At 39.8% G+C, this 27971-nt stretch overlaps 2 protein-coding genes across 4 annotated transcripts in view; both read left to right on the top strand.

The window, feature by feature from the left end:
- Positions 1-27971, top strand: part of LOC136246405 (deleted in lung and esophageal cancer protein 1-like) — a 54490-nt gene that overhangs the window by 2767 nt on the left and 23752 nt on the right. For 2 of the 3 annotated variants that reach the window (XM_066037790.1, XM_066037788.1), the window contains exons 2-7: positions 2287-2663; positions 5144-5496; positions 14157-14287; positions 24785-24876; positions 25074-25160; positions 26530-26576. The gene's annotated coding sequence lies outside the window, so the exon portion shown is untranslated. The remainder of the gene's footprint in view (positions 1-2286; positions 2664-5143; positions 5497-14156; positions 14288-24784; positions 24877-25073; positions 25161-26529; positions 26577-27971) is intronic. The other variant, XM_066037789.1, reaches the window with a different exon arrangement.
- On the top strand, positions 6975-14388 carry LOC136246337 (uncharacterized). Its single transcript, XM_066037729.1, has 4 exons — positions 6975-7418; positions 7607-11294; positions 14157-14266; positions 14320-14388. Exons 1-4 carry the CDS (start codon positions 6975-6977, stop codon positions 14386-14388), a joined length of 4311 nt encoding a protein of 1436 aa, XP_065893801.1.

The raw sequence follows: 27971 nt of genomic DNA, 5'->3' as shown, positions 1-27971 counted from the left end.
CAAACTTCATGTGTATGTAGTATAGTGTGTGTAGTGTGTTTGTTTTTGTTGTGTTGTGTGTAGTACTACAAACTTCATGTGTATGTAGTATAGTGTGTGTAGTGTGTTTGTTTGTGTTGTGTTGTGTGTAGTACTACAAACTTCACTTAATGCACAAATGACACATTTGTGGATTAGTTGGCTGATTAGACAAGAGACTTTATACCCTGTTCTGATATTTACAAAGTATCCCTGGTCTATATCTCAATACTATAGTTATTTATCCAGTCCAAGTCCAGTAGATTACAATAGTCCAGTAGTTTACAAAGATATGGTTAGTGGTTTGCCATATATGGTAATGTAATAGTTATGATGGGTGTTGTTGTGTACATTAGTATTGTGGTGTAACAGGTTTATGCAGGTACATAGTGTGATGTGTAGTGGTGAAAGCTTCACGTTCAGCAACTAATGTATGCAGATAACAATATTAGCCTATAATTTGAATAACTGGATTAAGTAATACAATTACAGTAGCTGATACTTATAACCGATCTTATTTACACTAATATCACTAATACTCATTCTCATCATTACCAAGTGACTCATATTAGTGACATAATCATTGATATACAACTCATTCTAGGCTAAACTGTAAGACCACAAATAAAAGCTACTCATGTTTGCCAGTACTACTATACAGTGAGACAAGTGGCTAGTACTACATTTAAACCTATCATACAATTCCTGTATATTACATATTTATAATCTATTTAGTCAAGTATACCCTCTGACAAAGTTTCAGCTTCATATGCCAATAACTTTCAGAGTAACAGACCTACAAAGTAGCAACATCAGTGAAATTGATTTATACAACAAGTATAGGGATAATAAAATGCAAGCACTAAAGCTGTTGTAACTTACAAATGGAATGACATATATGGAGTTAAAGTTTTGACCATCATGTTTGGCATGAATAGGGAAATCGATTAGTGGGTAAGTTTTTCTGTGTGCCACCTTTCTTCACTACATACTGTACAAAGGATGAATTTGTGAAGAAAGATCGATTCCGTTCTACCATTTTGATGTGCCGCAAACAAATGCCCATAACTTACATTTCCTTGGGTTTACTGCAATGAAACAAAGATTTCGAACTTCTCTCAAGTAGGCAAATAAGATGATATCCAGGTTTATTGTTTGTCCATTTCTTCACTAAGAGAAAGGCGTCCAAAAGTTTACAGATTTTGTTTAATTATACGCAAGCATTTCATCCTCTGTATTCAATGTGTTATACTATAACTTTAGGCTTGTGTGATTGTGTCAGGTTTTCAGACCCGGTCATGTATGTTGAGTTTGTGTAGCAGTTAATTGTGAAGTACTAAACTGGTAGACACCTTTGGGTGTAGTAACAGAATACAACTTGCTCAGTTGTAATATTCTCTAGTGAAATGTGACGAAATCAACAAGTGGCCCTTGTTTTAGTGATAGATTTCTATGTAATAAAATGTCAGAATGACACTTAATAGCTACTTGTGTTACTGTACTTATTGTATCATATTTGTTAACTAGAATAGTTGATATGAAAGGTTGTGACTTGCCAACCCATTGTGTCAGTACTCAAAGATAATATCTCTTACTTACATTATCTACATGATCATTTCAATGTATAGCCAATGATATAGTTTTGTTAATGTTGTTGTATATCTGAGATCACTTTTCATGCTCTGCCTCTCATCTCTGTGTCCTTGTGTACTCTATCATTTCATAAAGTTGTGTTGCCAATACTTACGCACTGGCACTGAAATGCTTGTGTAACTATGTAGAATACCGTATTTGACCGGTTAATGGCTGTGGCTACTATAACTTTCAACGAGCAAAAACCTGTGGCTATTATGCAAAGGTAGCTACTATGGGCTTGTGTGGCAGCAGCCCACGGCATTTATTTGGATTCAGGAGTGACTGACCTTGCTTATTCATCTGTCAATACTGTCATTCATTCTAACAAAAATTATATTTACTGGCTTAAAACAACTCCTTTGTCAGGTTCCTGCTTCAAACATGTCTTATCTACAATTGCAACAGTATGTTCAGATACAAGCTGCAGCTCTTATTCGAGGACGGTTCTTATATTACAATAATTCTAGGCTGTGGAGCGGCTACTATCTGGGACAGCTATTAACTTGTCAAATATGGTATGTGTGTATTTGTGTATAAATATTATGTCAGTAAGATGTTTCAATGTCCTATCAAATGTGGTGTAACATTTCACAATATACATTAAAGGAAATCTTATTCCCCTTTCTTCTCTAGCTATTACATGTCTTTATTGTTGAGCACCAGTTTAATGTGACCAGTTCTCGGTTGTTCTGGCCAGTCTATGACTTTCTTGTCCTATTGGAATGATGGTAGCTAGCAGCAAAATAATGTCATGGTTGATTTAATGACACTTCAGTAACATGTCAAAGGTCAATTTGTCCATTGGTTACATCACATGATATAGTTGGGGAATTTACCACCAAAGTTTTGACAACTTTACCACAATAATATGTCAACTTGATGTTTTAACCTTTTAATGTGGATATCATGTGCAATGAAAGCCATATTTGGAAAAGGAGTACAGTATGTCATTCTGGAGGAGAATCAATAGAGCTACAGTACTATCAGTCAAGGGAGAGTATGGAATTAAGGTCTGTATGTTCATAATATACAATATACTCTTTGTGTGTAGTGTGTGTGTTGTGCGTGGTGTAGTGTGTGTGTGTATGTAGTGTGTAGTGTAGTGTGTGTGTGTATGTAGTGTGTAGTGTAGTGTGTAGTGTAGTGTGTGTGTGTATGTAGTGTGTAGTGTAGTGTGTGTGTGTGTGTAGTACTTAGTTTCCTCTCAAGTTAACTAAGGAAGTAACTGTCCATTTGTTATATAGTGCCTGAGGTACTTTAGAGGTTACAAATAGTCATGTAGCATTGGAATAATGACGATTGTTGGCAAGATTTCTATCTAATGGATACACCAATTTGCGGAATCAAATTGTTTTCCCTGTTGACCTCATATACGGCTAAACGAGTAGAAATAACAGGCTGTAATGACAATCGACAAATCACCGCTTTGTTTACTTGCACACTAAGTGGTAAATTTCTTCCACCACAAGTCATCTATGCTGGGAAGACACCAGCCTGTTGGCCTAAAGTGAAATTCCCTGATGGTTGGAATGTCATATTTATCCCAAACCACTGGTCCAATGAAAAGACCATGTTAACATGGGATTCTTACAGATCCGGTCACAAATATACCCCTTCAAGGAAAGTGCTGATACGGAAAATTGACATCTTAAGAGAGAAGAGGATCATTTAATTGAATATAATGACAATGCACAGAAGGCAGACATTCATCAGAACTACAAAAGGCACATCCAGTTAGTTTGTTGTTGTGGTTTAAAATGGTACCCATGCACTGCTTCGTTTGGCCTCTAGCCTTGTGACTGTAGTCAGGCTGGCAGGCATGCAGACTGGCAAACAAAAAAAGAATCGAGTTAGGATAATTAAAAAAAAAAACTAATTCAATAAACAGATGCCTGTATGTGTTTTCTTCTTTTTAATGCTGTAATTGTTATGTATGACGCATGCTAGTGATGTAATGTTGTCATCAACTACTGATTCTGAGATTAAAGTTGACGTCACCTTAGGCCACTTTTAACATCATCATATATTCCATGCTCTGACTGTGGTTAATTCTGCTATTGTGCAGTGTGTGTCTGTATGAGTGTGCACTCAAGCGTGTGTGTGTGCGCGTGCGTGTGTGTGCGTGCGTGCGTGCGTGCATGTGTGTGTGCATGCATTTTGTGAGGTATCATAATCAACTACCTAGTAATTGGAAAAGTTCCAAGTTAAATTCCCAGTTACTGTTGTTACCTTGAACAAGAAACTTTGCTCATATTGTTGCAGTCTACCCAGCTATACAGTGAGGACCTGGTGGTCTCATGTCAACTGTGGAACCTGTCCTTGTGTTGAGTAGTGTTTTAGGGATCATTCTGGAACTTCAGGTTGTGTGTCCTGTATCTGTAAGACTTGTACATTCCTCCTGTGTGTTACTAGTCCTGCCCCAGCTGAGTGTATGAGTGGTACATGGACATCCCAGTGTTGGTTGAATGGAAACAGTAACTGTGTTTCCCACAACTACCAGAGTTGTTCATGTGTAGACAGATAGCTTAGACCAGCAGGTAGAGGGTTTATTGCAAGAATCAACATTTGTTGTTCAGCTGCTGTTGTGATAAATTGCCTTGGAGGAGGGTTTGACTATCTCAAACTGGAAACCTGTTTGTCCTGTAACTAATATATTGATGGTTACATGTTGGTCTACAAATATTACCTCCAGGATGATACATGTCACTAACCACTTGTTTATCTTGTGTGTTTGACTGACAGTGTTGGGCAAGTTACTTTGTAAAAGTAACTAGTTACATATTACATATTACTTGCAACTGAACTATTTAGTTACAGTTACATATTACCCATAAAATAAAGTAATTATAATAATATTACATATTATATTACTTTGTGTCCACAGCCTTAAGCTGTCACGTGTGAAACTACCACTTTATCACGTGACATGATTGCGTTGTTGGACAATGTGCAAATCTTGGTTGTAAGTAAGAAGCTGGTGAATAAGCTTCATTCAGTATGCTTCGTTACTTCGTTGTGGCTAGGCGTTACTCAGAGGATAACTAACGAGATCAGTAACTTCGTTACTTGTAGTAATAATATTTTGTAATGTTAGACTCGTTACAGTAACTATATTACTTAGGCAACGCATTACATTAGTAAGTAAAGTAACTTGAGTTATGTTACCTGTTTTTATAGCGTATTTCGTTATATTACTTAGTTACCACAAAAGTAATAATATTACGTAACGCGTTACTCCCAACACTGTTGACTGACTACACAATTGTGTCATAGTCAATGATATAATATTGTTAACTGTGTAGTATATCTGTCATCCTCTACCTCTCAACCATGTACATTAGTAGTGTAGTTTAATAACTGTGTCCTTGTGTAGCTCATTTCATAAACTTGTGTTACAACACAATAATTCCATGGTCATCATAGAGTAGTTATACATACACCATACTGACTAACTTGTCATACGTGTCTCATTAAACTTGTTCCGTTACAGGTTGATTCAAGTAGTGCTGACCACCACCAATAGTACAAGATAGTCAGATCACATGATCTCAACAAGATGACAGATACAGAACATCCTCATGGTCAGATGGTGTTCCAGTCTCATCTAACAAGTCCTAAGAGTGATGAATAGGTTGGGGCCTTAGAGACATACAATAATGGACCAGTGTTATATACCCTAAGGGTTAGGATTATGCAGATCATGTGGTAGGCAGGGAGGAGCAGTCCACTCAGGCAGATAATGACACAGATGATATAGGTCTAAGAGATTAGGTCATACATGTCCAGATTTACCGTTAATAATCCTTCAGTTTCCTATCTCATCCTAGATATTTACCATCACAGGTGAATCTGTCTGTGTGTAGTGTGTTATACAAATATTGTACGTCTGTGTGAAGGTAGTACTGTAGTAGTCATGTGTTGACCATGTACATATGGTAGAGCTGGAACAAATGTACAAACCCTAAAACCATCCAACAATAGAAAACATATCATTTGTGTACTCAGAAAAGGATAAATAATTGTAACAACATTCACTGACTTGTTATGAAGGACTAGACCGATAGTGAATGAATATGACACAGTAGTCAATTTATCAATGTTCAACTAACATCAGTTTTAGATGTTGTAACATTATCAGTTCAATGTAGTGAACTGGGAAGGAGTTATGAATAGTTTGTAGCATGTGTGTTTAAATTGTATAAATATTGTTGTCATGGCAAGCTTTGACTTGGTTACAGGGTATTCCCCTAGGTAACATTTTATTCTTTATTACATTATTTATATTAGCGCAAATTGTGTTCCATATAGTGACAGTAATCTGTTTGAGGTTTTGTTTAAAAGTTTATCAGTGTGTGCATTTTTCAGTGAATTGTTACTAAGGTATATTATACATGTGGGTTTTTAGAGTTAGAGAATGACCAGCTTTATTAATGGGGATCTGGTGTTATCTGGGGAAGTAATCTACGCAGTTATATTAAATGGAGAATTGACACTCCTGTTCTACCTGTTAGGGTACAAATGACATGTTGTTAACAACTCCACCTCATCATATCACACATAAACTCAAACCCACAATCACTCCTCACATCCTAGTGTATAAAACTGTCCAGCGTATACCCGAGGAACAACACACCTTGTATGTTGTAATGAAGGCACAGAATTTTTGAAGCCTAGCAAGGTCCAGTATTGTGGCAACGTTTTAATGTGATGAGTTGTGTAGAGTGTGAAGTTGTATCTGTTGATATGTAGTAGCAAAATTTTAAAGGACTTTTTGATCTCTAAAATTTTCTTTTAACTAAGACTCCAGCTGTGTATATCTATATATATAAAGCTGAAAATGTCTGTCTGTCTGTCTGTCTGACGGTCACGCTGCTTACTCACCAGACTTGGCGCGAATCGACATAGTCTGTGCTGATAATGAAGCGCTCATCATCCGCCTACTCTAAGATTGTTATCACGAGTTCACGCGTGCTTCCGTTCGGTCTCTACAGCGCGTAGAATGCCAAGGTGTAGAGAAAACTTGAGCAACATTCCTTTGAAAACCACAGCACATACTGTTCAAGTGGTAGAACGCCTGACTAGCGTGCAAGAGGTCGTGGGTTCAAATCCACGTGTTGACAGATTTTTTTTCTTTCTACTTAGTACTTTTTTGTGAACACCTTTTTAAAACACGGCTTTTAGCTCATCATATCTTGGCATGCAAAGCACGTATCGAGGCGGGACTTCAGCGAAATTAAACGCCCATCATCTGGCAACTCGAGTGTTGTTGTAGCAAATCAATACGTGCTTTACATACGTTTCAAATAGTGTTGTACAGTACAATGCCAAAGCTCAAGCGATCAACTTCTTCACTCCGCGCGTCTCAGGCAAAGAGACGCAAACGAATTCAACGACAAGACAGGAATAAACGATGGCAAGCACAACTACGAGACACAGCTGCCCGAAGAGAAGCCCGTCTAGACCCGGTAACAAGAAATGAAGAACAACTACGAGACACAGCTGCTCGAAGAGAAGCCCGTCTAGATCCGGTAACGAGAAGTGAAGAACAGCAACGAGACACAGCTGCTCGAAGTGAAGCTCGTCTAGACCCGGTAACGAGAAGCGAAGAACAGCAAAGAGATGCAGCTGCTCGAAGAGATGCCCGCCTAGAGCCAACTACAAGGAGGGAGGAGCGACAGCACGACCAACCACAGCACCAGCTGGCAAGAGCTGATCCACTATACCGTGCACAAGAGCAGCAGATGGAGAACACAGAAAGACATCAGGTACATGCAAGCACACACCCTAGCTTTAGAGGCCTTAATTACCAGCCACACAATTTCTTTAGCACAACTGATGTAGGCACACTTAGCATAGAATGTTCACATTGTGATGCATTAAAGTTTCCTGGGGAACCGAGTCCCTTTGTTGTTCAAAAGGTAATGTCCAACTAGAGCCATTCCCTCAACCACAGCCGTTCTTACTGCACCTGTATGAGGGTACAGATAGTGATGGTAAACATTTTCTAAACAACATACGTAAATATAATTGTGCATTCCAAATGACCGGCTTTGGTTGTAATGAGATAGCTTTCCCTGGCTTCAACCCCTCCTTTAAAATACAGGGTCAGGTATACCATCGTATTGGTAGCATGGTTCCCTCAACAGGTGAGTCCCCAAAATTTTGTCAAATTTATTTCATTGACAATCAGGAATCTCAAGTGGCCACTAGGTGTCAAATAGTTGATGGGTTAAGGCCAGACATTGTTAGTGGTATTAATCACTTATTGTATCATGACAACCACTATGTACAGCTTTTTAAAGTGGCTAAAGAAATATTTGACCAGCAGGATGAGCCAATAAATATTAAAATTGTTATCAATGAAACAAAGAGACCTACAGGTGAGCACTCCAGGAGGTACAATAGTCCCATGTGTGATGAGGTAGGTGTGTTGATGCCTAATGAAAATTCAAACAATAGAGACATAGTGTTACACTACAGGGATGGTGGCTTGCATAGTATTTCAGAACTGCACAGGGGCTATGATCCACTGCAGTACCCACTGATTTTCTCTCATGGTACTGATGGATGGCACATTAACCTAAAACTAGCTAATAACAAAAAATTAACGGCTTTAGTGTATTACCGCTACCACATCATGGTAAGGCAAAATGTATCTGTGTTGCTTAGGGCTAAGCGACTATTCCAACAGTTCTTGGTAGATGCCTACTGTAAAATTGAAACTGAACGGTTACAATTTCTGAGACGTGAGCAGAAGGCACTCCGTGCTGACTGTTATCAGGATCTACGAGATGCAATCATAGATGGGGATGGGGACCCTAGCAATGTAGGTTGTAGGATTATCCTTCCATCGACATTCACAGGTGGGCCACGCTACATGCATGAGCGCCAACAAGATGCCATGACTTACGTTAGGAAATATGGTCACCCTGATTTGTTTATAACCATGACATGTAATCCCAATTGGCCTGGAATTAAAAATAGTTTGCTTCCAGGTCAGGAGCCCAAGGATCGTCCAGACTTAGTGGCTCGAGTGTTTAGACTAAAGATTAAGAAAATGTTAGAAATGTTAAAAACCGATATGATTTTTGGAAAACCACGGGCTTGGCTGTACTCAGTAGAATGGCAAAAGCGTGGTCTACCACATGCTCATTTCTTGGTGTGGTTAATTCCAGAATACAAGATAACACCTGATAAGATTGATGACATCGTATGTGCTGAAATCCCTGACCTGGCTATTGACCCTGACTTGCACCAGATTGTAATGTCCAACATGGTGCATGGACCCTGTGGTAGCATCAATCCTACGTCTCCTTGCATGGAACATGGCCACTGTAGTAAGAAATACCCAAAACCATTCATATCTGAGACCCAACAAGGTACTGATAGCTACCCAATGTACAGGAGGAGAAATCCTGAAGATGGTGGACAGGTAAGTACCATCACCATGAATGTACGAGGCAGTCGCTGTACTCAGGACATTGACAACAGGTGGGTAGTGCCGTACAACAAGTTTTTGTTGCGAGCTTTAAACTGCCACTGCAATGTTGAATTGTGCATGTCCATCAATTCCATCAAGTACGTACTCAAGTATGTACACAAAGGTTGTGACCAGGCAACATTTGCTCTGCGCTCAAATCAGGTGGATGAGATCTCCGAGTATCAGAATGCTCGCTACATCAGCAGCCACGAAGCTGCCTGGAGGATACTGGAGTTCCCCATCCATGAGAGGTTCCCTACTGTACAGCAACTTGCTGTTCATTTAGAAAATGGCCAGCGAGTTTACTTCACTGAAGACACCGCGAGGGGCCAAGCTTCGGGAGACCCTCCAAAGACCACTTTGACTGAATTTTTCACATTATGTCAAGTTGACAACTTTGCCAAGACATTGTTGTATGTTGATGTTCCAAAGTACTACACATGGAACAACAAGTCTTGGCACAGGAGAAAACAGGGAACACATGTGGCTGGATATCCTGGTGTTAAGCAAGCTCAAGCCTTAGGTAGGGTCTACACCATCAGCCCACGTCAAGGAGAATGCTTTTATCTACGTTTGTTGTTACATAATGTTAAGGGTCCGCAGTCATTTGCTGATCTGAGGACTGTTGATGGTGATCTCTGTAGTTCCTTCCATGAGGCATGCCTCAAGTTGGATCTTCTTGAAGATGACAATCAGTATCACTTGGCTATGGAGGAGGCGGCAGTCAGCAACTCACCAGCAAGTCTTCGCACCCTCTTTGCAGTGATACTGGCCTGGTGTGAACCATCCAACCCACTGGAGATATATGACAACCACAAGGAAGCAATGGCAGAAGATTTCTTATATCACCAACGTACCCTACACAGAGATGAACACCTGGAGTTTAATGATGACATTTTCAACTTGGCACTCAATGACTTGCAGGAGAAAGTCATTTCCATGGGAAGTAGGCAGCTGTCTGAGTATGGCCTACCTCAGCCACAAAGAGTGGACAATGATAGGTTTGCAAGAGTGTACCGCAGGGAAATAGACTATGACCAAGGGGAACAGCAAGCATACGTAGATCATAATACAGCTTTGCTTACAGCAGACCAGCGTGAAGTGTATGAGTGTTTTTGTTCCATGGTGGATAGGAATGAGGGAGGTATGCTTTTCTTGGATGCTCCAGGTGGAACAGGTAAGACTTTCTTAATCAACCTTATTCTTGCCAAACTTAGATCTGAAGGTAAAATAGCATTAGCCACTGCATCTAGCGGAATAGCTGCCACACTGTTAACTGGAGGTCGCACCTTACATAGTACCTTCAAAATTCCACTTGACTTGAATGCAATGGATATCCCGATGTGTAGCATTAAGAGAGGAACTGCACTCTGCAAAGTCATCCAGGAAGCCAAAGCCATTGTTGTAGATGAGGCTCCAATGACTAACAGATGTGCATTTGAGGCTATGGACCGCACTCTTAGGGATCTGACAGGTAACTGCCAACCAATGGGAGGAATCTGTATGTTGTTGTGTGGTGACTTCAGACAAATCCTCCCAGTTATTCAACGTGGCACCAGAGGTAACATAGTGGATGCCTGTCTGAAGAAGTCACAACTGTGGGACAGTGTGGTTGTTAAACATCTACACACTAACATGAGAGTGTACCTTTGTGGGGACCAAGCAGCTGGACAATTTGCTGACCAGTTGTTAGCCATTGGAGATGGCAAGTTCCCTACTGAGGATGATACTCTTGATGTTGTCCAGCTACCTGAGACCATGGGTACCTTTGTACACGACATCGATGAGTTGGTGTCCAGAGTTTATCCTGGCTTGCTCTCCAACTTCACAAACATCGCTTGGTTATCGGAGCGTTGCATTTTGGCTCCTCTTAATAAAACTACCCGCACCATCAACACAACTCTGGTGGAGAAATTGCCTGGTGAGTGCATCCAGTACAAGTCCTTGGACTCTGTGCCAGATGAATCCCAGGCAGTTGAGTTTCCAACAGAGTTTTTAAATTCTTTAGAAGTCTCAGGATTACCTCCACACTTACTTTCATTGAAAGTTGGTGCACCAATTATAATTTTACGTTCCTTGGACCCCCCACAAGTCACCAATGGTACTAGGTGCGTGATCACTAAACTTTCTGCCAACAGTATAGAAGCCAAAATTTCCTACGGTAAGCATGCAGGCCATGAAATCATCATCCCTCGCATTCCACTTATTCCTAGCAACTCTACATTGCCTTTTGAATTTAGACGTGTGCAGTTTCCTATTTCTCTTTGCTTTGCAATGACGGTCAACAAAAGCCAGGGCCAAACTTTTAAAGCTGTAGGAGTAGATATGACTGACGAGAGCTTCACACATGGAATGCTTTATGTAGCACTGTCTAGAGTAGGCTCCCCAGATTGTTTGACACTATTAGTTAGGGAGGATCGCAAAACACGTAATGTAGTTTATACTGAAGTTTTTGTTTAAGTAGTTACACCCATCTGCTGGTGCTGGTGCTGGTAGTATTGTGGGTCAGCTCATGTGGATGTGGTAAGGAATGTATCATGGTAAGGAATGTATCGGCTGTGATGTAATTGTGTTTTCTGTCAGTTGTGACTCACATGGCAGTGGGTTTATTATATTCTACAGGTGTTCAGACAAGTGGAGTATCCGCCCACCCTCCCAGTGTAATGTTTTAATTAGCGTGATTTCCTAACTATCTCTGTAGGTGGATTCATCAGTAGTTAATGTTGTGCCAACTGGAGTTTTTTGGACAACTTAGTTTTGTGCATACACACACGAGTGGAGTATTTTTGGGTTTTTCCTGGTAGGCAAAAAAAAACAATAATAGGCCTACCAGGTTTTTTCCTGGGGCTGTCTAGGGCTGGACAGTTCCAAATTTATTATTTTTCTTTATTATTAGTTGCTGCTAAGCCCCCACTCCAGTTTGTAGTTACCTAGGTAGTAGTTGGTGTATGTAGTTGTAAGTGTTGTTAAAGTTCAATGACAGTAGCCCACACTTCGTGGTGCACAATCCAGTGTTAATGTTGCATGTGGGTGATAAGGGTAATAGTATGATTTATTGCTGCTTGACATGGATAATGGAGTTGGTAGTATTATTAAAGGATGTGATGATAATCAGCTATTTACCACCTTTGATGGGAGATTGAAGACAACTTTGACTGAGGTTACACTGTGTTTGAACCCATGCAAGCGCATTTGAGGTCATACTTGCTGCTGGAGGACAATTACTAGCACATGATTAGATCATTTGAATGTCACGTGAATATGATACCCACCTCAAAAATTTTTCAGGCATTATAACCCTGTCTGTAATAAGCTACGGTACAGCCAAGGCCAAGGTATCAATAACACTACTCTTGGTGGGGCGTCTGGATTCAGTGGAATGGAATGGTGGACTGGAACGGTGGAATGGACTGGAATGGTGGAATGGACTGGAATGGTGGAATGGACTGGAATGGACTGGTGGAATTCCGGTAGACTATTCCGGTAGACTGGCCATGGACTCCGACGCTGCCGGGATTATACTCAGCACCATAGATATTATAGACTACGTAGGTATATACCAGTACGTATGGCAGAAGTCAGCGTGATGCCAATACAAAACTTATAATCTCCAATCGATAAGCGACTGTGCGGAAAGGGTCTGGCCACGCGAGACCAGTACCCCAGAACATTGTTAACGCTCCCGCATAGCTACACTGAGTTTTGTAATGATTTGGACACAATTATAATTACACCTGTGCATTATAATCATACCTACACAGTACACAATATAATTATAATAATGCACGCTCAGCTACAACCAACGATAATTAATAATACATGCGCTAAGAGTTTGAGAGATAAGTGCCACCTAATGGATTGGAGTCATAGATAATATAAGCACGTATTATCTATGCTGGGACTTTCGTACATCAGTTCAGTTGTAATGCATCACACAGTCGATTCAACAAATCAAATGTAATTGGCATTTCAGCTGCACGTGATCTAGCTAGCTCTTAATTAATTGATTATAATTATTACAAGTCGACATCCGTATAGATATGTACAGTGGATAATGTAGAAAGTGACTAGCTATGTCGACGTCGGAGCACGATTCAGAAGATGATGAACAGACGCTTGGTACGTGATTTAAACCATAATCTAAATAAGTTAGACACCGCGACCAAGCGATTTAGTAACCCTTCGCGCCCTCACTGTGCTCAGGACGCAGGGACGCTACAGCTGTGTATAATCCAAGAAGCGTCGAAGTCCATGGTCAGTCTATCGGTATTCCATTGTTTGTTCCAGTCCAGTCCATTCCACCATTCCAGTCCATTCCACCATTCCATTCCAGTCCAGTCCATTCCACCATTCCAGTCCACCATTCCATTCCACTGAATCCAGACGCCCCTCTTGGTGGGTCTTCTAACACAAAAACTATGTGCCATGTGACCTTAGTTGTTTGTACCCTACAAAATGCCCATAATTGCACATTTCTGAGCTGTCAGCAAATACATTGTGTTTATTCACACCTCAGAAATATGCTGTAAATTGCATTTATATTGCTGCTCAAGCCCTATCATTCCCAGCCATTAAACAGCCATTTTTCTTTGTTTTGTCTGCACAATGGGATAGAAATAACTGAGCTGGTTTTAAATATTACAGTCAAATCATACTTAACCCATACCTGCACGTAGGGCAGGTAACAATGCTAGTCACATAATATAGCTCTTAGTATTTCATCGCCAAAAAATATTATGGGAAATTATTTATTGCACATATCAAGCCTAAAAGTGCCTTCAGTACTGACTCTTTGTACTCACTTTATATGTTCACAATTTGGGCTGTGTGCAGGTGTGTGTGTGTGTGTGTGTGCGTGCGTGCGTGTGTGTGTGATGTATTAGTGCAGATACTGTATAGTATAGAGTTGCTCTAAAGGAGCAGTCATTGTTGGAACCGTACTAAAAACTATATCATTTATTGTATGTATTTGATTATTTAATGTGTGTATCTCACATACAGTTAACACTCTATTTTACTACAGGGTTTCTCGGTGGTAACCTAGTCAATGCTAGTATCAGATTGACAGCAGAAAGACACTTACTCATCTTTCAGAGGTTACTGTTACTGACCAAGAAGAAGAAAGATCCCTTTGTGTGCAAACAACACATCAATGTATGTACCTGTGTCTGTTGTTTATGGTACAGATATTAGAAGTGTTAATATATAGTCAACTGAATGTCGCTAGTGAATATCTACTAAGTATTACTAAGTGATAATCTGTTTGTCCCTTGACCTATGTTGACATTGTTGTAGTGTCCTATATCCTTTCCACTGTTATTATTGTGCTATTATCAGTTGTACACTGTCTATAGTGATGGCATACACTACGTAGGTAGTGTTGTGCGTTCCATGTACAAAGTCTGTGTAGTGTTGTGTGTTGTGCTATGGGTTGAGGTGTTGTGCATTTCTTTATGCTTTGTGCATAGTGATGTGTGGTGTGATTGATTACTGATTTGTAACAATTTGTGGGAAATTGACTACCCTACCAGTACTGCTGTATATTTGGCAGTTTTGTTACATATAGGCTGTCTGATATTTTGGCTAATAGGTTTTCAGTTAGTCACGTAGCATTGGAATAATGATTGTTTGCAAAATTTCTATCTAATAAATGCACCAATTTGCCGAATTAAATTGCTTGCCCTGTTGACCTCATATACAGTGATCCCTCCATTATCCAAACTAGTTGGACTCTGAGTACATTCAGATAATTGCATATACAGAACATTGTTTAGCTACTTTAATAAAAGCACACCTTAGACAAAACACTCTAATAGAGCAGTCATTTCTATTGTTTGATGACCAGATTATGGAGGGACCACTCTATTGTATTGTTTGTTAGTCAACTTGCATTATATAATTCTGTATTTTATGTGTGGGTTAATGTGTGTTTGTATACAGCGGTATCTCCTTTATCTGACCATCAAATATCCAAACTGTGGAAGTGACTGTTCTATTAGAGTATTTTTCCTAAAGTGTATTTTAATGTTCTGTATATAAATGTATGGGCTTCATTTGTGTGAACTTTTGCAGCACCTAGGGTCCAATGAGTTTGGGTAATGGAGGGACCATTGTATACATGTGTGTGTTGTATTACCAGTGTATGTGGTATGTATGTTATGTTGTCTGATGTTATACAACAACATAATTATATATATATATATCATGATGACGTGAAACTTCAAAGGTGCCGCTGGTTGTATATAGGGCATATACACTCCAGGTGAGTATATATATACCTACCTGGGAAGTCGTGTGACAGATTACTGTGTCACGATTTCGGGCTGCTATGCAGGACACCTCAACACTGCTAAGCAAGACAAGGACAGTTGGACATTTGCTTCCCCAGTTAATACCAGGTACCCATTGATGTTAAAGCTGGGTGGGCTGCTTTCCCAGTTGACACTAGGCCACCAAGATTATGAAGGGACCACTCTATTGTATTGTTTGTTAGTCAACTAGCGTTATATAATTATGTATTTTATGTGTGGTTGTATATAGCGGTCTCTCCTTTACCTGGCCATCGATTATCCAAACTGTGGTAGCGACTGTTCTATTAGAGTATTTTGCCTAAAGTGTATTTTAATGTTCTGTATATAAACAGGAGTTCATAAGCCTGTAGGGCGAGGAGTATACAACGACCAATGCGATAGTACAAAATGCATAACCTAAATTAATATAGGAGTAGTTGCATGGCAACGAGCTTTACTATAAATAAAATTGCCTTAAACGGAATTATTTCATGGGTATAACGTAATACGTACACGTGCTTCTTACTGCAACGCGTGAAACAGGAGCTTAAAATTAAAAGCCATGGTGCCAACAGACCTTGCGCTTGTCAGCATGAGTGACAGCGATGTTGTTATATATGTTGACGACAAAGTACAAGAGGCGCCTGAATATGAGCTAGGGGGAGAAGAGTACGAGTTAGAAGAGGAGTACACCAATTCGGAAGACGAGGATGAGCTTCAAGGAGAAGGCGACAACACTACAGTACAGCCGTAAAGAAGGCTTAACAAGGATGAGAAGTCGAAACTAACATCAACTATAAGTGCATTAAACAAATGCAAAGTACACAGTGGTGTAGTAAAGATTATATCAGGTATATGCTTCCATAAAGCTATATAGCTAGCTATGTCACTACTCCAGTAAAGTTAAATGTGGTGCATACATTTGTGAAGCTATATATATACTATCTAACAGGAATGGTGCACATAAGTCATATTAATGAAAGACTTCAGTTTTGGGAACATTGTTCAAGTCACTCCAGCTTTCGGCAGTTCGTTGTACATCTTTTGGGTTAGTATTATATAGTAATATTGTCCTATAGCTACATAATATACACAACAGATGAATACAACAGGCTGTACCAAGAAAACAACAAAGGAGCTGATAAGTATTCCAAATTTTACTTACAATGGTACAATCAGCCACACTCGGTTCCTGCCCAAGCAATGTTTGTGCAGTTGAGAAAAGACCTCACAGACTCGTATGACAAGGCTGTGAGTGTTGATAATTGGAATACGTTGGTGTCCACCACACTGTTTGCATCATTTAGCATAATACAAACAGAAGTGACCAAAGCTATTGAAGCAATGGCACGTATTCATTACTCTAATATGCATAATTAGAAAATACGGTCGGAGGGGCATGCGTATTATTTGGAATAACTCCTAGTAATGACTCACTCCTGCTGCGTGCCAGGTTGCTCAAATCGATCGGACAGAGAAACAGGTCTTTCTTATTTTAAGTTGCCGTTAAACAGAAAAGCCATTTTGAAGCAATGGATTCATGTGATCAGGAGGACAAATCTAACGATAAATGGCAGTACTCGGGTTTGCAGTATTCATTTCGTGAATGCAGCTGGGCGTTTGTTAAGGCCAGACGAAGTTCCATCTCTTCACCTTCCGGTGAGAAGCACAGGCGATAAAACTGCTACTCAAAAACCCCCTAAAGATCGCCCCTTTATCGAGCCACAGCCCAGGCACACCAGCAGCTGCAGCCCAGATGTGGGGATCCCAACCTCAAGCTCTACAGAAAGTGATACTACAAACGTGTCAGTGTGTAGTAAGTGTGAGAGTAGTCAAAGGGAAGGGCCAAGCATAGAGGAACTAGAGCGTTTGCTTCGTGAAGAAAAGCAAAGAGCAGTAGGTTATTGGAGGAGCTTACTAGTGCAAACAGCAAACTGTTTCGATTAGAAAACATTAAAAACTATGACTCTCAAGTATGTTATTATACAGGGTTTAGTTCATTCTTTGCCCTCAAGAGTTTTTATGATTATCTTGGGCCGGCTGCAGATCACCTGAGTTATTCACATGATGGTCCCATTCCTGACGAACAAGTTAAGAGATGTCGATCAAGAGCACTACCTCCACTTGAAGAATTCTTTATGACCATGCTGCGTTTACGTGCTGGCCTTTTTGAGCAGGACATTGCTAATCGATTCCAAGTTAGTCAGTCAACAGTATCCAGGATAGTTTGCACTTGGATAAATTTTTTGTATCTAAAACTCAGACATTCCATTGTGGCCACCCAGAGAACTAGTACAAATGAACATGCCCAAACAATTTCAAGAAAAGTACCCATCAACCAGAGTCATCATTGATGCCACAGAAATATTTGTGGAACAACCACAGTTACCAGAGCTTCAAAAAATGACATTTTCTAGCTACAAAAATCACAACACTTTCAAAGCATTAGTTGGTATTTCACCAGATGGTGCTATGACTTTCGTTTCCTCACTATATCCAGGCTGTATTTCTGATAAAGAGTTGACAAGGAAGAGTGGCATTCTTGATTTGTTGAAGAAGGGGACTCAGTTATGGCTGATAGAGGCCTTGAAATTGAAGAAGATCTGATGCTTATTGGAGTGAGGTTAAATATACCTCCATTTTACGTGGTAAAAAGCAACTATCAGAAAATGAATTAGTGTCCACTAGAAGAATTGCATCCCTACGGATACATGTTGAAAGAGCCATGGAAAGGATTAAGAATTTTCATATATTTGATCGTACCATACCTTCCTCACTGACAGATATTGCAGATAAAATCTTTTTTGTGTGCTGCGTTCTAGCAAATTTTTCACCTCCTCTGTGTAAGTAAATGTAAATTATTGACATTGTTTACGTATATTCTAAAAACCTGTATAGTAATGATATTATACATGTTACATAATTATGCACAGAAGAAACTTATATATCTATGTACAATGCATGTTCTATAAATAATAACTGGGCTTGTGTTCCGGGGATATAAGCTCGGGTAAAACATGTTGCATGTAGTAATCGTCAAGTTGACTACAAAAAGAATCCTCCCATAAAGGGTCAGGGTAAATCCTTTCAATTGCAATGTCACATGTGGTATATACGCAAAAATCACACCACTTAGATTTGGGTGAAACATGTAACTGCAGTTGTATTTGGTGATAATAACTGTGTGTTCTTTTCAGGTGTAGCTGTCCATCAATAATGGAGCAGTAGAAGTCGGCATTCTTACAAGCCTCACGAGGATGGACAAATGCCTTAGAATATGGACATTTGAACTCAGCTATGCCCTGTGGGTTTGTTACAGATGGATCAGTAACCCATGCATCTGGTGAAGCTCCAAGCCAGCATTTCCTTGGATGTACCACAAATCCTGCCCGAGTGGCTTCATTGCCATGATGACCATCTTTTCCCATGACCTTGACATATTCTTGTCTTGCCTTGTCCTCATTGTTGATACCCCAAGCGATAGGTTTGGGTAGGTGCTGCATGACCTTAGGATACATACAAAACTGAAGCAACGAAACAGTCCTTTTCTTCTGCAATAAAATACGGCCACATTTAGAGCCAGTGATTCTCTGACGAAGTGCATCGTGCCATTTGTCACACTCAGATTGCTGTCTGGTGCATGATTCAAAAGAGTCCCTTTCCTCAGCTGTAAGTATCAACTTCTCCAAAATATTCTGCTCAACTGCACCTGCTGGGATCACAAAAGGTTGGTTTGGCGAAGCTGCTGTGTCATTCTTCATTGCCATTGAGGTCAATATCTGAAACTTCATCACTTCTGATACAATAACAATGATCATGCTGAATTTTGTCACATGATGGTAGAATAACATTCAAGAAACTCGGTAGCTTTTCAAGCTTCAAAAGATTGCAATGGAGTTCCTCTAGCTTTTGTGGGCAAGCGGTTCTAAACTTCAATGGTCTAGGATCAAATACCGCCTTCAAGCCTCTTGATCGAGATTGTTCTGGTTTTAATTCTCGACGACGAGCACCAAGTTGGTCTACTGGAATGCGTTTCCCACATGGCTAGTTCCATTCCTGCAATTTGTCTGTGCAAGTCATGTACTCTGGCAAACACCATACTCTGCAAAAGTCTGCTAAAGCATAGGAAAAGGCACCAATGTGCTTGCAACTTCCTTGTGGTGCAACTTCCTTGTGGTGCAACTCCAGCAGGGCATCCACATTCAGCATAAAAGATATCACAACTATTTGCATTCAACACCATCTTGAGAAAGTAGACTCTGTCTTTTCTCATCTCATAAAAACAGGTTATCTTCTGTAGCACATACCTGAATTCCTTGAATGTGTCCACATCGAAACAAGTTCTCTGCAGATGAATTGATTGCTTTGAAATCATCAGCAGGAAGTCCATCGGAGACAGATCGGTTTACAAAATAAGATACTATTTCACCAAAAGTAAAATGGAACTTGTCGGTGATCATAAGAGCCTTTACGAACTCTTCCCATCCACTTTCTGGGAATTCTAAGTCGGTGCAATCAGCTTGATTATTAATGTCCACTCCTTTAGAATCAATCTTGTTCTTGATTCCATATTTAATACAAGCCTTCACCCTGTGTAATGTATATATGGACACTAATAATTATTCCATACACAATATAAGATGAAATATTAATGCAAACATCAAGCAACATATCCTACGTGTAATAAACACGCTGTCGTGTAAAAATACCCTAACAGATGTCGACCCCGGGAATAGACCTTCGTTTAAGCGTAGTTGTGAAACCTACGTATACAGGATAGCTATAGTACAGGTCTCACCACAGGCGTGTGTGGGGGATGCCACTACAGACACGTATAAATAAGCCTATGAATATCTTACCTGGCGATCAATTCAGCCTTATTCCCCTTCGTTGGTGCTTCCCTGCTGGCGAGCCAGTTCTTCAATTCCGTAACCTTCATTTTAGATAGCCTTTTGTCGTCTTCTGCGAGGTTTTCCATCATCACAGTTATTTCTTTTAACGCACATGCTCCTCCAACCGTATTTTCTAATTACGCAAATTTGAGTAAAAGAAAAGAAGAGTTATGGATGATGAGGTATCAATGTTGAGGCTAGGAGGTTGGGTACTATTCAGCTGCATTGACTATCGGGAAAGAGCAGTTAAGAACAAAACAAAGATTAAACACACAGCTGACAAACTGCAGTCATATTCCACAGAGCTGCGGGTTCTACAATCACTAGTTGATGTAGATTTGTTGAGCTGGGATGGGATCATATCCTAAAATAATATAATCATTAAGTGTCTAATTTAAACACTCAATCGCAATGTCAGTAATATTGTGTATAACTGTTACGTACCTGAAGACAACAATTTATCCAGCCAGGAAACAAAGAACTGCTGGCCTTTGTCCATTTGCTGAACAATTTAGCCATCTGCTTTGTGCAGTGAAATGTCACCATTTAGAATGCCCCTCTCAAATAAGTAATGACATGCCTCCAGGAACTTATGGGTCGCACTCACAGCATCACTGTCATGTGGTACTGGTTCTACACTGGAATACTCTTTGAGCTCAGCTAGCACGTGCTCTTGCTGTAAAAATGCAAAAAAAAATATTAAAAAATTGGTGAATTGCTACTTTTATAGTGCACAATATCCAATTCAGGCCATACAGTATACATGCACAATATTTTCCATATTCAGTAACTAGTTAGCTATATAATTGCCATACATATTCAATATGTAGTTTAATACAAAACAGCTAAAAATGGGAAACCTGCATTTTCTTGGCTGGGCGAACATTCAACCGCGTCCACGAATCTCTGTATACAAAATTAGATTTCAGCCCAGGAACTCGAACTTTCTTTTGTTCCTTCAGCCTTCCAACTTCATGTGCAAACATCTTCTATTGCCTTCCACCCAAATGTACATCGTTGTTACAAAAATTCTTACTGCCACGCAAGCGTGACTGATAAAGCTGTGAAATCATGTTCTTCAGCTATGCAAATTACAGTAAATTATATAAACAAGGAAAACCAAAAGAATTTCAATATGTACGTACAGTAAATAAGATGGTTAACTGACAATTACAAACCTGATGAGATGGACAAATAATACAGAACACTTTCTGCCCATTAAATGCATCCACAAACCAAGTTTTGACATAGTGTTTGTCAGCTCCATATTGTGCCACTCCATATGCACTGGTATCACCTGCAGTCCATATCTTAATCATGCTGAGGTTTGAGCTTGCTCCATTAACTACTGTAACAACAGTGTGAAACCCATACCAATGAAACTTGAGCATAGTTTCTTGGATAGCAGCAATGGTAAACTTTGAGTCAAAGCCAGATTGTGACAAAGTATGGGCCTAAAACATCATACTTTGAAGAAAGGTCGCGTCAGACTGTTTGGAGCACACACTTTGCAGCCTGCGTCTTGCGCTCAGGTTCCAATGTTGAATAAACATCACAGAGACTGGACATTTCTTCCTCTGTCATAACATGCCCAATAAACTTATGATCCCTGGAGTTCCATGCCAACTTAGCAGCTACCTGCAAAAAAATATAATGAAGTTATAATATTCTTGTTCTTTTAAGGACATATCATGCACTGCACATGCTTACACTAGCTGCCAATCATTACAGGATGGCTATCCTAACTCATTTGATTCTGTTATTTTTAAATTACACTAATTCTAGTAGTACACACTGTATACAGTATAGCTAATGTTATACTTTCACTTCATCAGCAATCAATGCCCCTTCTCCGAGCGGCTTTTTCTTCCCTTTGGCAACCATTCAGCAACATGTTGTTGATACTGTTCTCTGCATTTCAGTAATCGATCATCAACTACACCAGGATCTTCAATATTGGCACCAGTGTAATGTTTCAGAGAAGAAACACTTGGGAGCTGCAGCATTCCAAATCCTTTTAGAGCAGCATAAGCAGCTGGGGATCTGCTGTATACAGCAAGAGCTACATGTGCATAACAAAACAAATTCATTATTCATGAACAGGTAGCATACTCATTGATTAACCTATTCGATAAATTATTGTACTCCACTTGTTTGAAGTCTTTCCGATTACTACAAAAAAAAAATCTTTATATACGTGTATGAATACAGTTAGCTACAGTACATGCGACTAAACAGTGCTAAAATTGTAATGTATACGAAATATCATACCATTCTTAGCTTGATCACGGTAGAATGTAATATGGTACTCTCTATCTTTCTCCCACTCTTTGTGAAGCTGAGTGTCTGACTTTGACCTTTCCTTAGCTTCTGTAAAAACTCTCTCGAGGTCATCAGATAGGTTAGCATCGATAACTTTCATTATCTGGGCAAGTTCCAGGCTCTGCTCATCACAGAGTTTCCGTCTCCATTCTGATTCATGCTTTTCAACTTTTCCTTGGAGAACCTGTCTTTCAGCAGCTAAAATTTTCACTCTAGTCCTGTGACTTGCTGGAGAAAGCTTTGATATAGGATAGTTGGATTGAACAGTTGTTCTTTTTTTTCTTTCACTTCAGTGGGCACTGCATCATTAGCTCGATTAAGCTTTGCAACTTCACTGTGTACTAGGGCTGAGCGATACTACCGTTTTAGTGATATATCGCGATATTTTAAAAGTATCGATATCGCGATATTTTGTTATTAACTATCGTGATACCATGCCTGTACATTACTGTCATTAAAAACCCATTTGTTATGCTGTACCAGGCTAAGAATCCTTGTAAGTGATAAATTCCACCCACCTGGTTTCCCCTGCAGAGAGGTGTGAACACCACAACATAACCTCAAAGCATGTGTTACGATAATCATTACTGTAAACAAGAATGATAGTGGCTAGTTTACTATCACTTATAAGGACTTCCTGCAGGAATGCTGAGCAATATAGTATGTAGCAGCAGCTATGATTGACTTATTCACAAGTATCGTGAACTATTCAGTATCGTGAATGGTGGCTTCAGTATCGATCGTGATACTAAAATGGCAGTATCGCTCAGCCCTATTGTGTACCTGCTTACATGTTGCACACATGTTGTATAACTCATGCAATGGGTGAAGCTTCTTATTGTTCGGAATATGGAAAAGGTCACATTTGGTGGCATCAATTCGCTGAAATGGGCTTCCCCACATCCTGACATTTTTGAGTTTAAAGTGCAGGGAATCGGAGGGGTAATCCATAAGTCGAGGGCATACGATGTAACCAGACCTGGGAAGCAATTGATCCAGTTGCTGCAGAAAAACATCCTTGTTGTATTCTCCATTATCAATAGCTAAGAAAAAGACTTGGAAAGCATAGGTTACACGGAGATCATCAAAATACGTCATAACAAGCTGAGGATTATCAATGGGACCAACTTCTTTTACAACCTCTGGAGTATCTCGAGATATCGTAATACACAACGTACACGATTTAAAATATTCTTTTACAACCAGTTGAGAGTACTCTGACATCCTCAAAATACATTTGATCTCCAAGTATACCTGACTCTCCCTTATATTTAGTTCAATCCTCGAATCACAAGACATATCATCGTCCAAATCTTCCAAAACAACTGCACAAGCTACAAGGTCATACACATACATTTGCAATGTGAAATGTTTTGGCACCACATGCAATTAGCTACAGTACTATTGATTAGCTCTGTACCTTCTACTGTTGTAGCGTTAGCAATTGTAACTTCAGGAGAGATTGCAGGCATTTCAATCCTAAATCCTGATGATGACAAAAAGGCTAAAGCAGTAGCATGTTCTGCAGAAAAGCAATACATATCACTGGTGATCAGGAGCATATCATAGATGACAGACCCCAAAGAGTATAATTCACTGACCTACTACATGCTCTACTTCGACAGGTTTCAAGCCCGCTCCGTCTCTGCGTGTTGCCACCTTCTCAACAAGACGCCTTCTCACACACTCACTAATGTGGTTTAGTTTGTGCTCACTTGTCGCCAGTGCAGTTCGGGACGTGGAAGGAAATGATGTCCTTCGTGATGTTTGTGCAACTCTAGGTCTCTTAGGGGTCTCTATCTGAGAGGAGGGCCATTTCACTTGAGAAGATGTACTGGGCTCTTCATCTTCCATTCTCACGCAAAATAAAAGTATGCGGTATCTCGAATAAATAGATTATTACTATTATTAGATACAGGGTTGCTATGACAGTGGATCGCCTATGTTAATTTAGATTTCGCTATTTGGCCGTTGTATACTCCTCGCCCTACGGGCTTATGAACTCCTGATATAAATGTATGGGCTTTATTTGTGTGAACTTTTCCAACACCTAGGGTCCAATGAGTTTGGGTAATGGAGGGACCATTGTATACATGTGTGTGTTGTATTACCAGTATATGTGGTATGTATGTTATGTTGTATTGTAGATTGAAGACCTACAAGTGTTAGGCTCCATTACCAAATATCCGTCATGTTTTCAACTAAGACAATATCCACTACCAGGGTGTTCACATTTCAGGTGAGCTCATTGTTACATGTAGTGTAAGCTAGTGTGTCTAAAGTGTAGTGTGTGTAGAAATGTGACCTTTGCTGCTAACAGAATGTTGCAGTGTTTAAACACTGTATGGGTACAATACAAACTGTTATTGGTCCCATTGTGTGGTGTATATACCATAGTGTAACTGTTAACAGTGTTCACATGTTATCATCCAACAGGCTTGTACTGTGTCACTCAAAGATGACTGGGTGAAGGTGATCTACAGAATATTGGTGGATAGTGTTGATATGAACATTCCTAATAGGGTAAGTACCTTAAGCCCACATAGAACTTTGTAGAGAATGTGTGTTTACACAATGCTGGCCTGCATGGCAATGTTAGGAAGGATAACTTGCATAATCTTGTACACATTGGTCGAAAACCTTCTCACTGGCCTACTTGGAGAAGTGTTGCTACAGTATAATAAAATCTTGTAGTGCTGTGTAAATGATGTCAACAGCAACTGCCAGAAGATTATATTTATTGTCTGAAACAAACAGTCTTCCTTGAACTGAAAAATAATTCTGTTATACAAAGTTCTGTTCAAATACTCTAATAGAACAGTCATTTAAGAATTGATATAATTGACTGCTTGGCCAATTCACATTCAATGATCAACTATTTAATGCCTCAGTTAGCTAGTAGCTTCAAATATGTTTAGTTAGCTTGATAGTTAATGAATTAGAATACAGTTCAGGTAGACAAGAAGAGCTCATTCAATGTACTACTGTATGTACAGTGAACTAACTAATATCTGTTATCTGTACAAACTGGAGTGCTACCTTGTAATGAGCGACTTTGTATTACTAAATTTAATTTTACAACCCCTCACCACCACTTCCAATATACTGCTTTTAAACTGCTATAGCTTACACATTATACCATATAATCATATAAAACTATATCAGTTTACTCGCTATGGAATAAGGAATTCGATTATTGAGTTGTTGTTTACACAAGAGGAACCACAGAGCCATTATACAACTTTCAAGGGCAAAAATTGGCCTAAGTGAAACCAAACGTGAAATTTCACAACTCTGCAGGCTATCACTGTTTCTAATAACACAATAAACATCGCTAACCTGTTTATGGTTGAAGTGATGGTCACCAAGTCTGGTTTTCAGCGTTTGAGCAAGTGCACATGCACATACAGACATGAGGTCACTGTTTAGAGGCATAAAAGAAGTAGCAACATGCCACTCCAACCTGTACAATCCTTCTCCTTACCGTTTCTCTTTATTAGTAGTGCCATTATCACTGCGAAGAATCGTCTACAATACTTGTTATCAACATTCCAAAAGTATGTGATTGCATCATCTAATCACGCAATAGTGCAGAGAGGCCAATTATCCCTGTTCCCATTCACTTAAGGGCGTGGCCACTACAAGATGTGTAAGTGCAGGAGTTACTAAAATGCTTGACTGAAATTACAGAGCACTTAGAATATGATGCTATGGCCGTTTATGCCATAGGGCAGTTGTGGCAGTGAGATCGAGGGTTAAATGTTATTCCTCTCATTAACATGTATGCATACTGTATGTACCATATATGGTATTGAAATTATGTCAAGTTCCACATTTTGTTATCTTATGTCTGACATTCAGTTACAATAGCATATATTACAGTTGTGTTCAGTTCACTGTAGGCCAAACTGTTGCTATTTTCTGGAATCCTGGATAGTGGTAAGTGCATGTGTTTTTACGTGCATGTGTACATATATATGTGTGTGCATGGGTGTATGCACATGTGTACATGTGTATGTACGTGTGTTTATCATACAGTTTGGTAAACTCTATATTATGGATCATGAAGGTGTGCACCAAAAAAAAACATTTACTATAAACCAATCTCACCCTCACAATACTCATGACACCTTGGCAGTATTGGTTAGGTACAGTATCACCAAGCCCAAATGTGCCTTGGTACATTATTTTTAATCCAGGGGAATTTTCTACTGCCTGACTGGCCGACTGGCCGACTGACTGACTGACTGACTGACTGACTGACTGACTGACTGACTGACTGACTGACTGACTGACTGACTGACTGACTGACTGACTGACTGACTGACTGACTGACTGACTGACTGACTACATAGCAAAGCCTACAGCAGCTGTACAAAACACAGCTATTACCACCCAGTAAGCCAGCACTGGGATGCCTGTGCACTACTCAGGTGCTTGAGCCTTGTGCAGGCAAATCCTCCTGGGGCAGGGCCAGTAACCCACAGGAGGACTGTCCAGGTCTCTTAGAGAGAGGTCACAGAACCCAGAGTTCCACAATGGCCTCAACACTGCTAAGCGAGACAAGGACAGTTGGACATTTGCTTCCCCAGTTAATACCAGGTACCCATTGATGTTACAGCTGGGTGGGCTGCTTCCCCAGTTAACACTAGACCACCAGGTCCCCATTAACAGCTGGGTAACTGAAGTAGTGTGAGTAAAGTTTCTTGCTCAAGGAAACAACAACAAAAACTAAAGTAGCGTAACCGGGGATTGAACCTGGAACCTTTCGATCACCAGGCAGATTCCCTAACCACTTAGCTATGCTGCCTCACTGACTGACTGTCTCACTGACTGACTGATGCCTTCAGAGAAGGGAACCTCAATAACAGCTAAAACTATGTATGTGCTTTTTCAATATTGTTAGAAGTTGTTTCAGTCTGTCAGGCGCTTGTTAGCATACTGCAGTATGTACAATAGACACATCATGGACTTACCTTTGTCCTCCTTTCATCCCATTTCTTTTCACTGACAACGCAATTAAGATGTTGATTTGTGGTGGCTTCCCTACATTGTCATAGAGACCAGATTATTACTGTTATTCATTTTGTGATGTTGTGTAACCGACTGAATAGAACTGAAAGTGAAACATATTACCCATTTACAGGATGTGAAAAAATAATTCCAGTTCCATTCTTTTTTTGGATGCAGTACGTGAGAGTTCACCTGTCATAAGTATTATTACAAAATAAGTAACAAGTTCAAAGAAAAACAAGCTACATGTATGTTGTGGTACTTCTGAAAACCAGGCATCATGCAGCTAGCTAAGTCATCTGGAACTAACCAACTTTTTTA

Source organism: Dysidea avara, chromosome 2 (assembly GCF_963678975.1).
Source record: "Dysidea avara chromosome 2, odDysAvar1.4, whole genome shotgun sequence".
Lineage (NCBI taxonomy): Eukaryota > Metazoa > Porifera > Demospongiae > Dictyoceratida > Dysideidae > Dysidea > Dysidea avara.
This window is presented reverse-complemented; position numbering and strand designations above follow the sequence as displayed.

Excerpts from the sequence above, each read along its gene's own strand:
- LOC136246337 (XM_066037729.1), top strand. The coding sequence starts at position 6,975 with ATGCCAAAGCTCAAGCGATCAACTTCTTCACTCCGCGCGTCTCAGGCA. Across the intron at positions 11,295-14,156 it reads AGAAGCCAAAATTTCCTACG|GGTTTCTCGGTGGTAACCTA; the intron begins GTAAGCATGCAG and ends ATTTTACTACAG. Across the intron at positions 14,267-14,319 it reads AGAAGAAGAAAGATCCCTTT|ATATTAGAAGTGTTAATATA; the intron begins GTGTGCAAACAA and ends TTTATGGTACAG.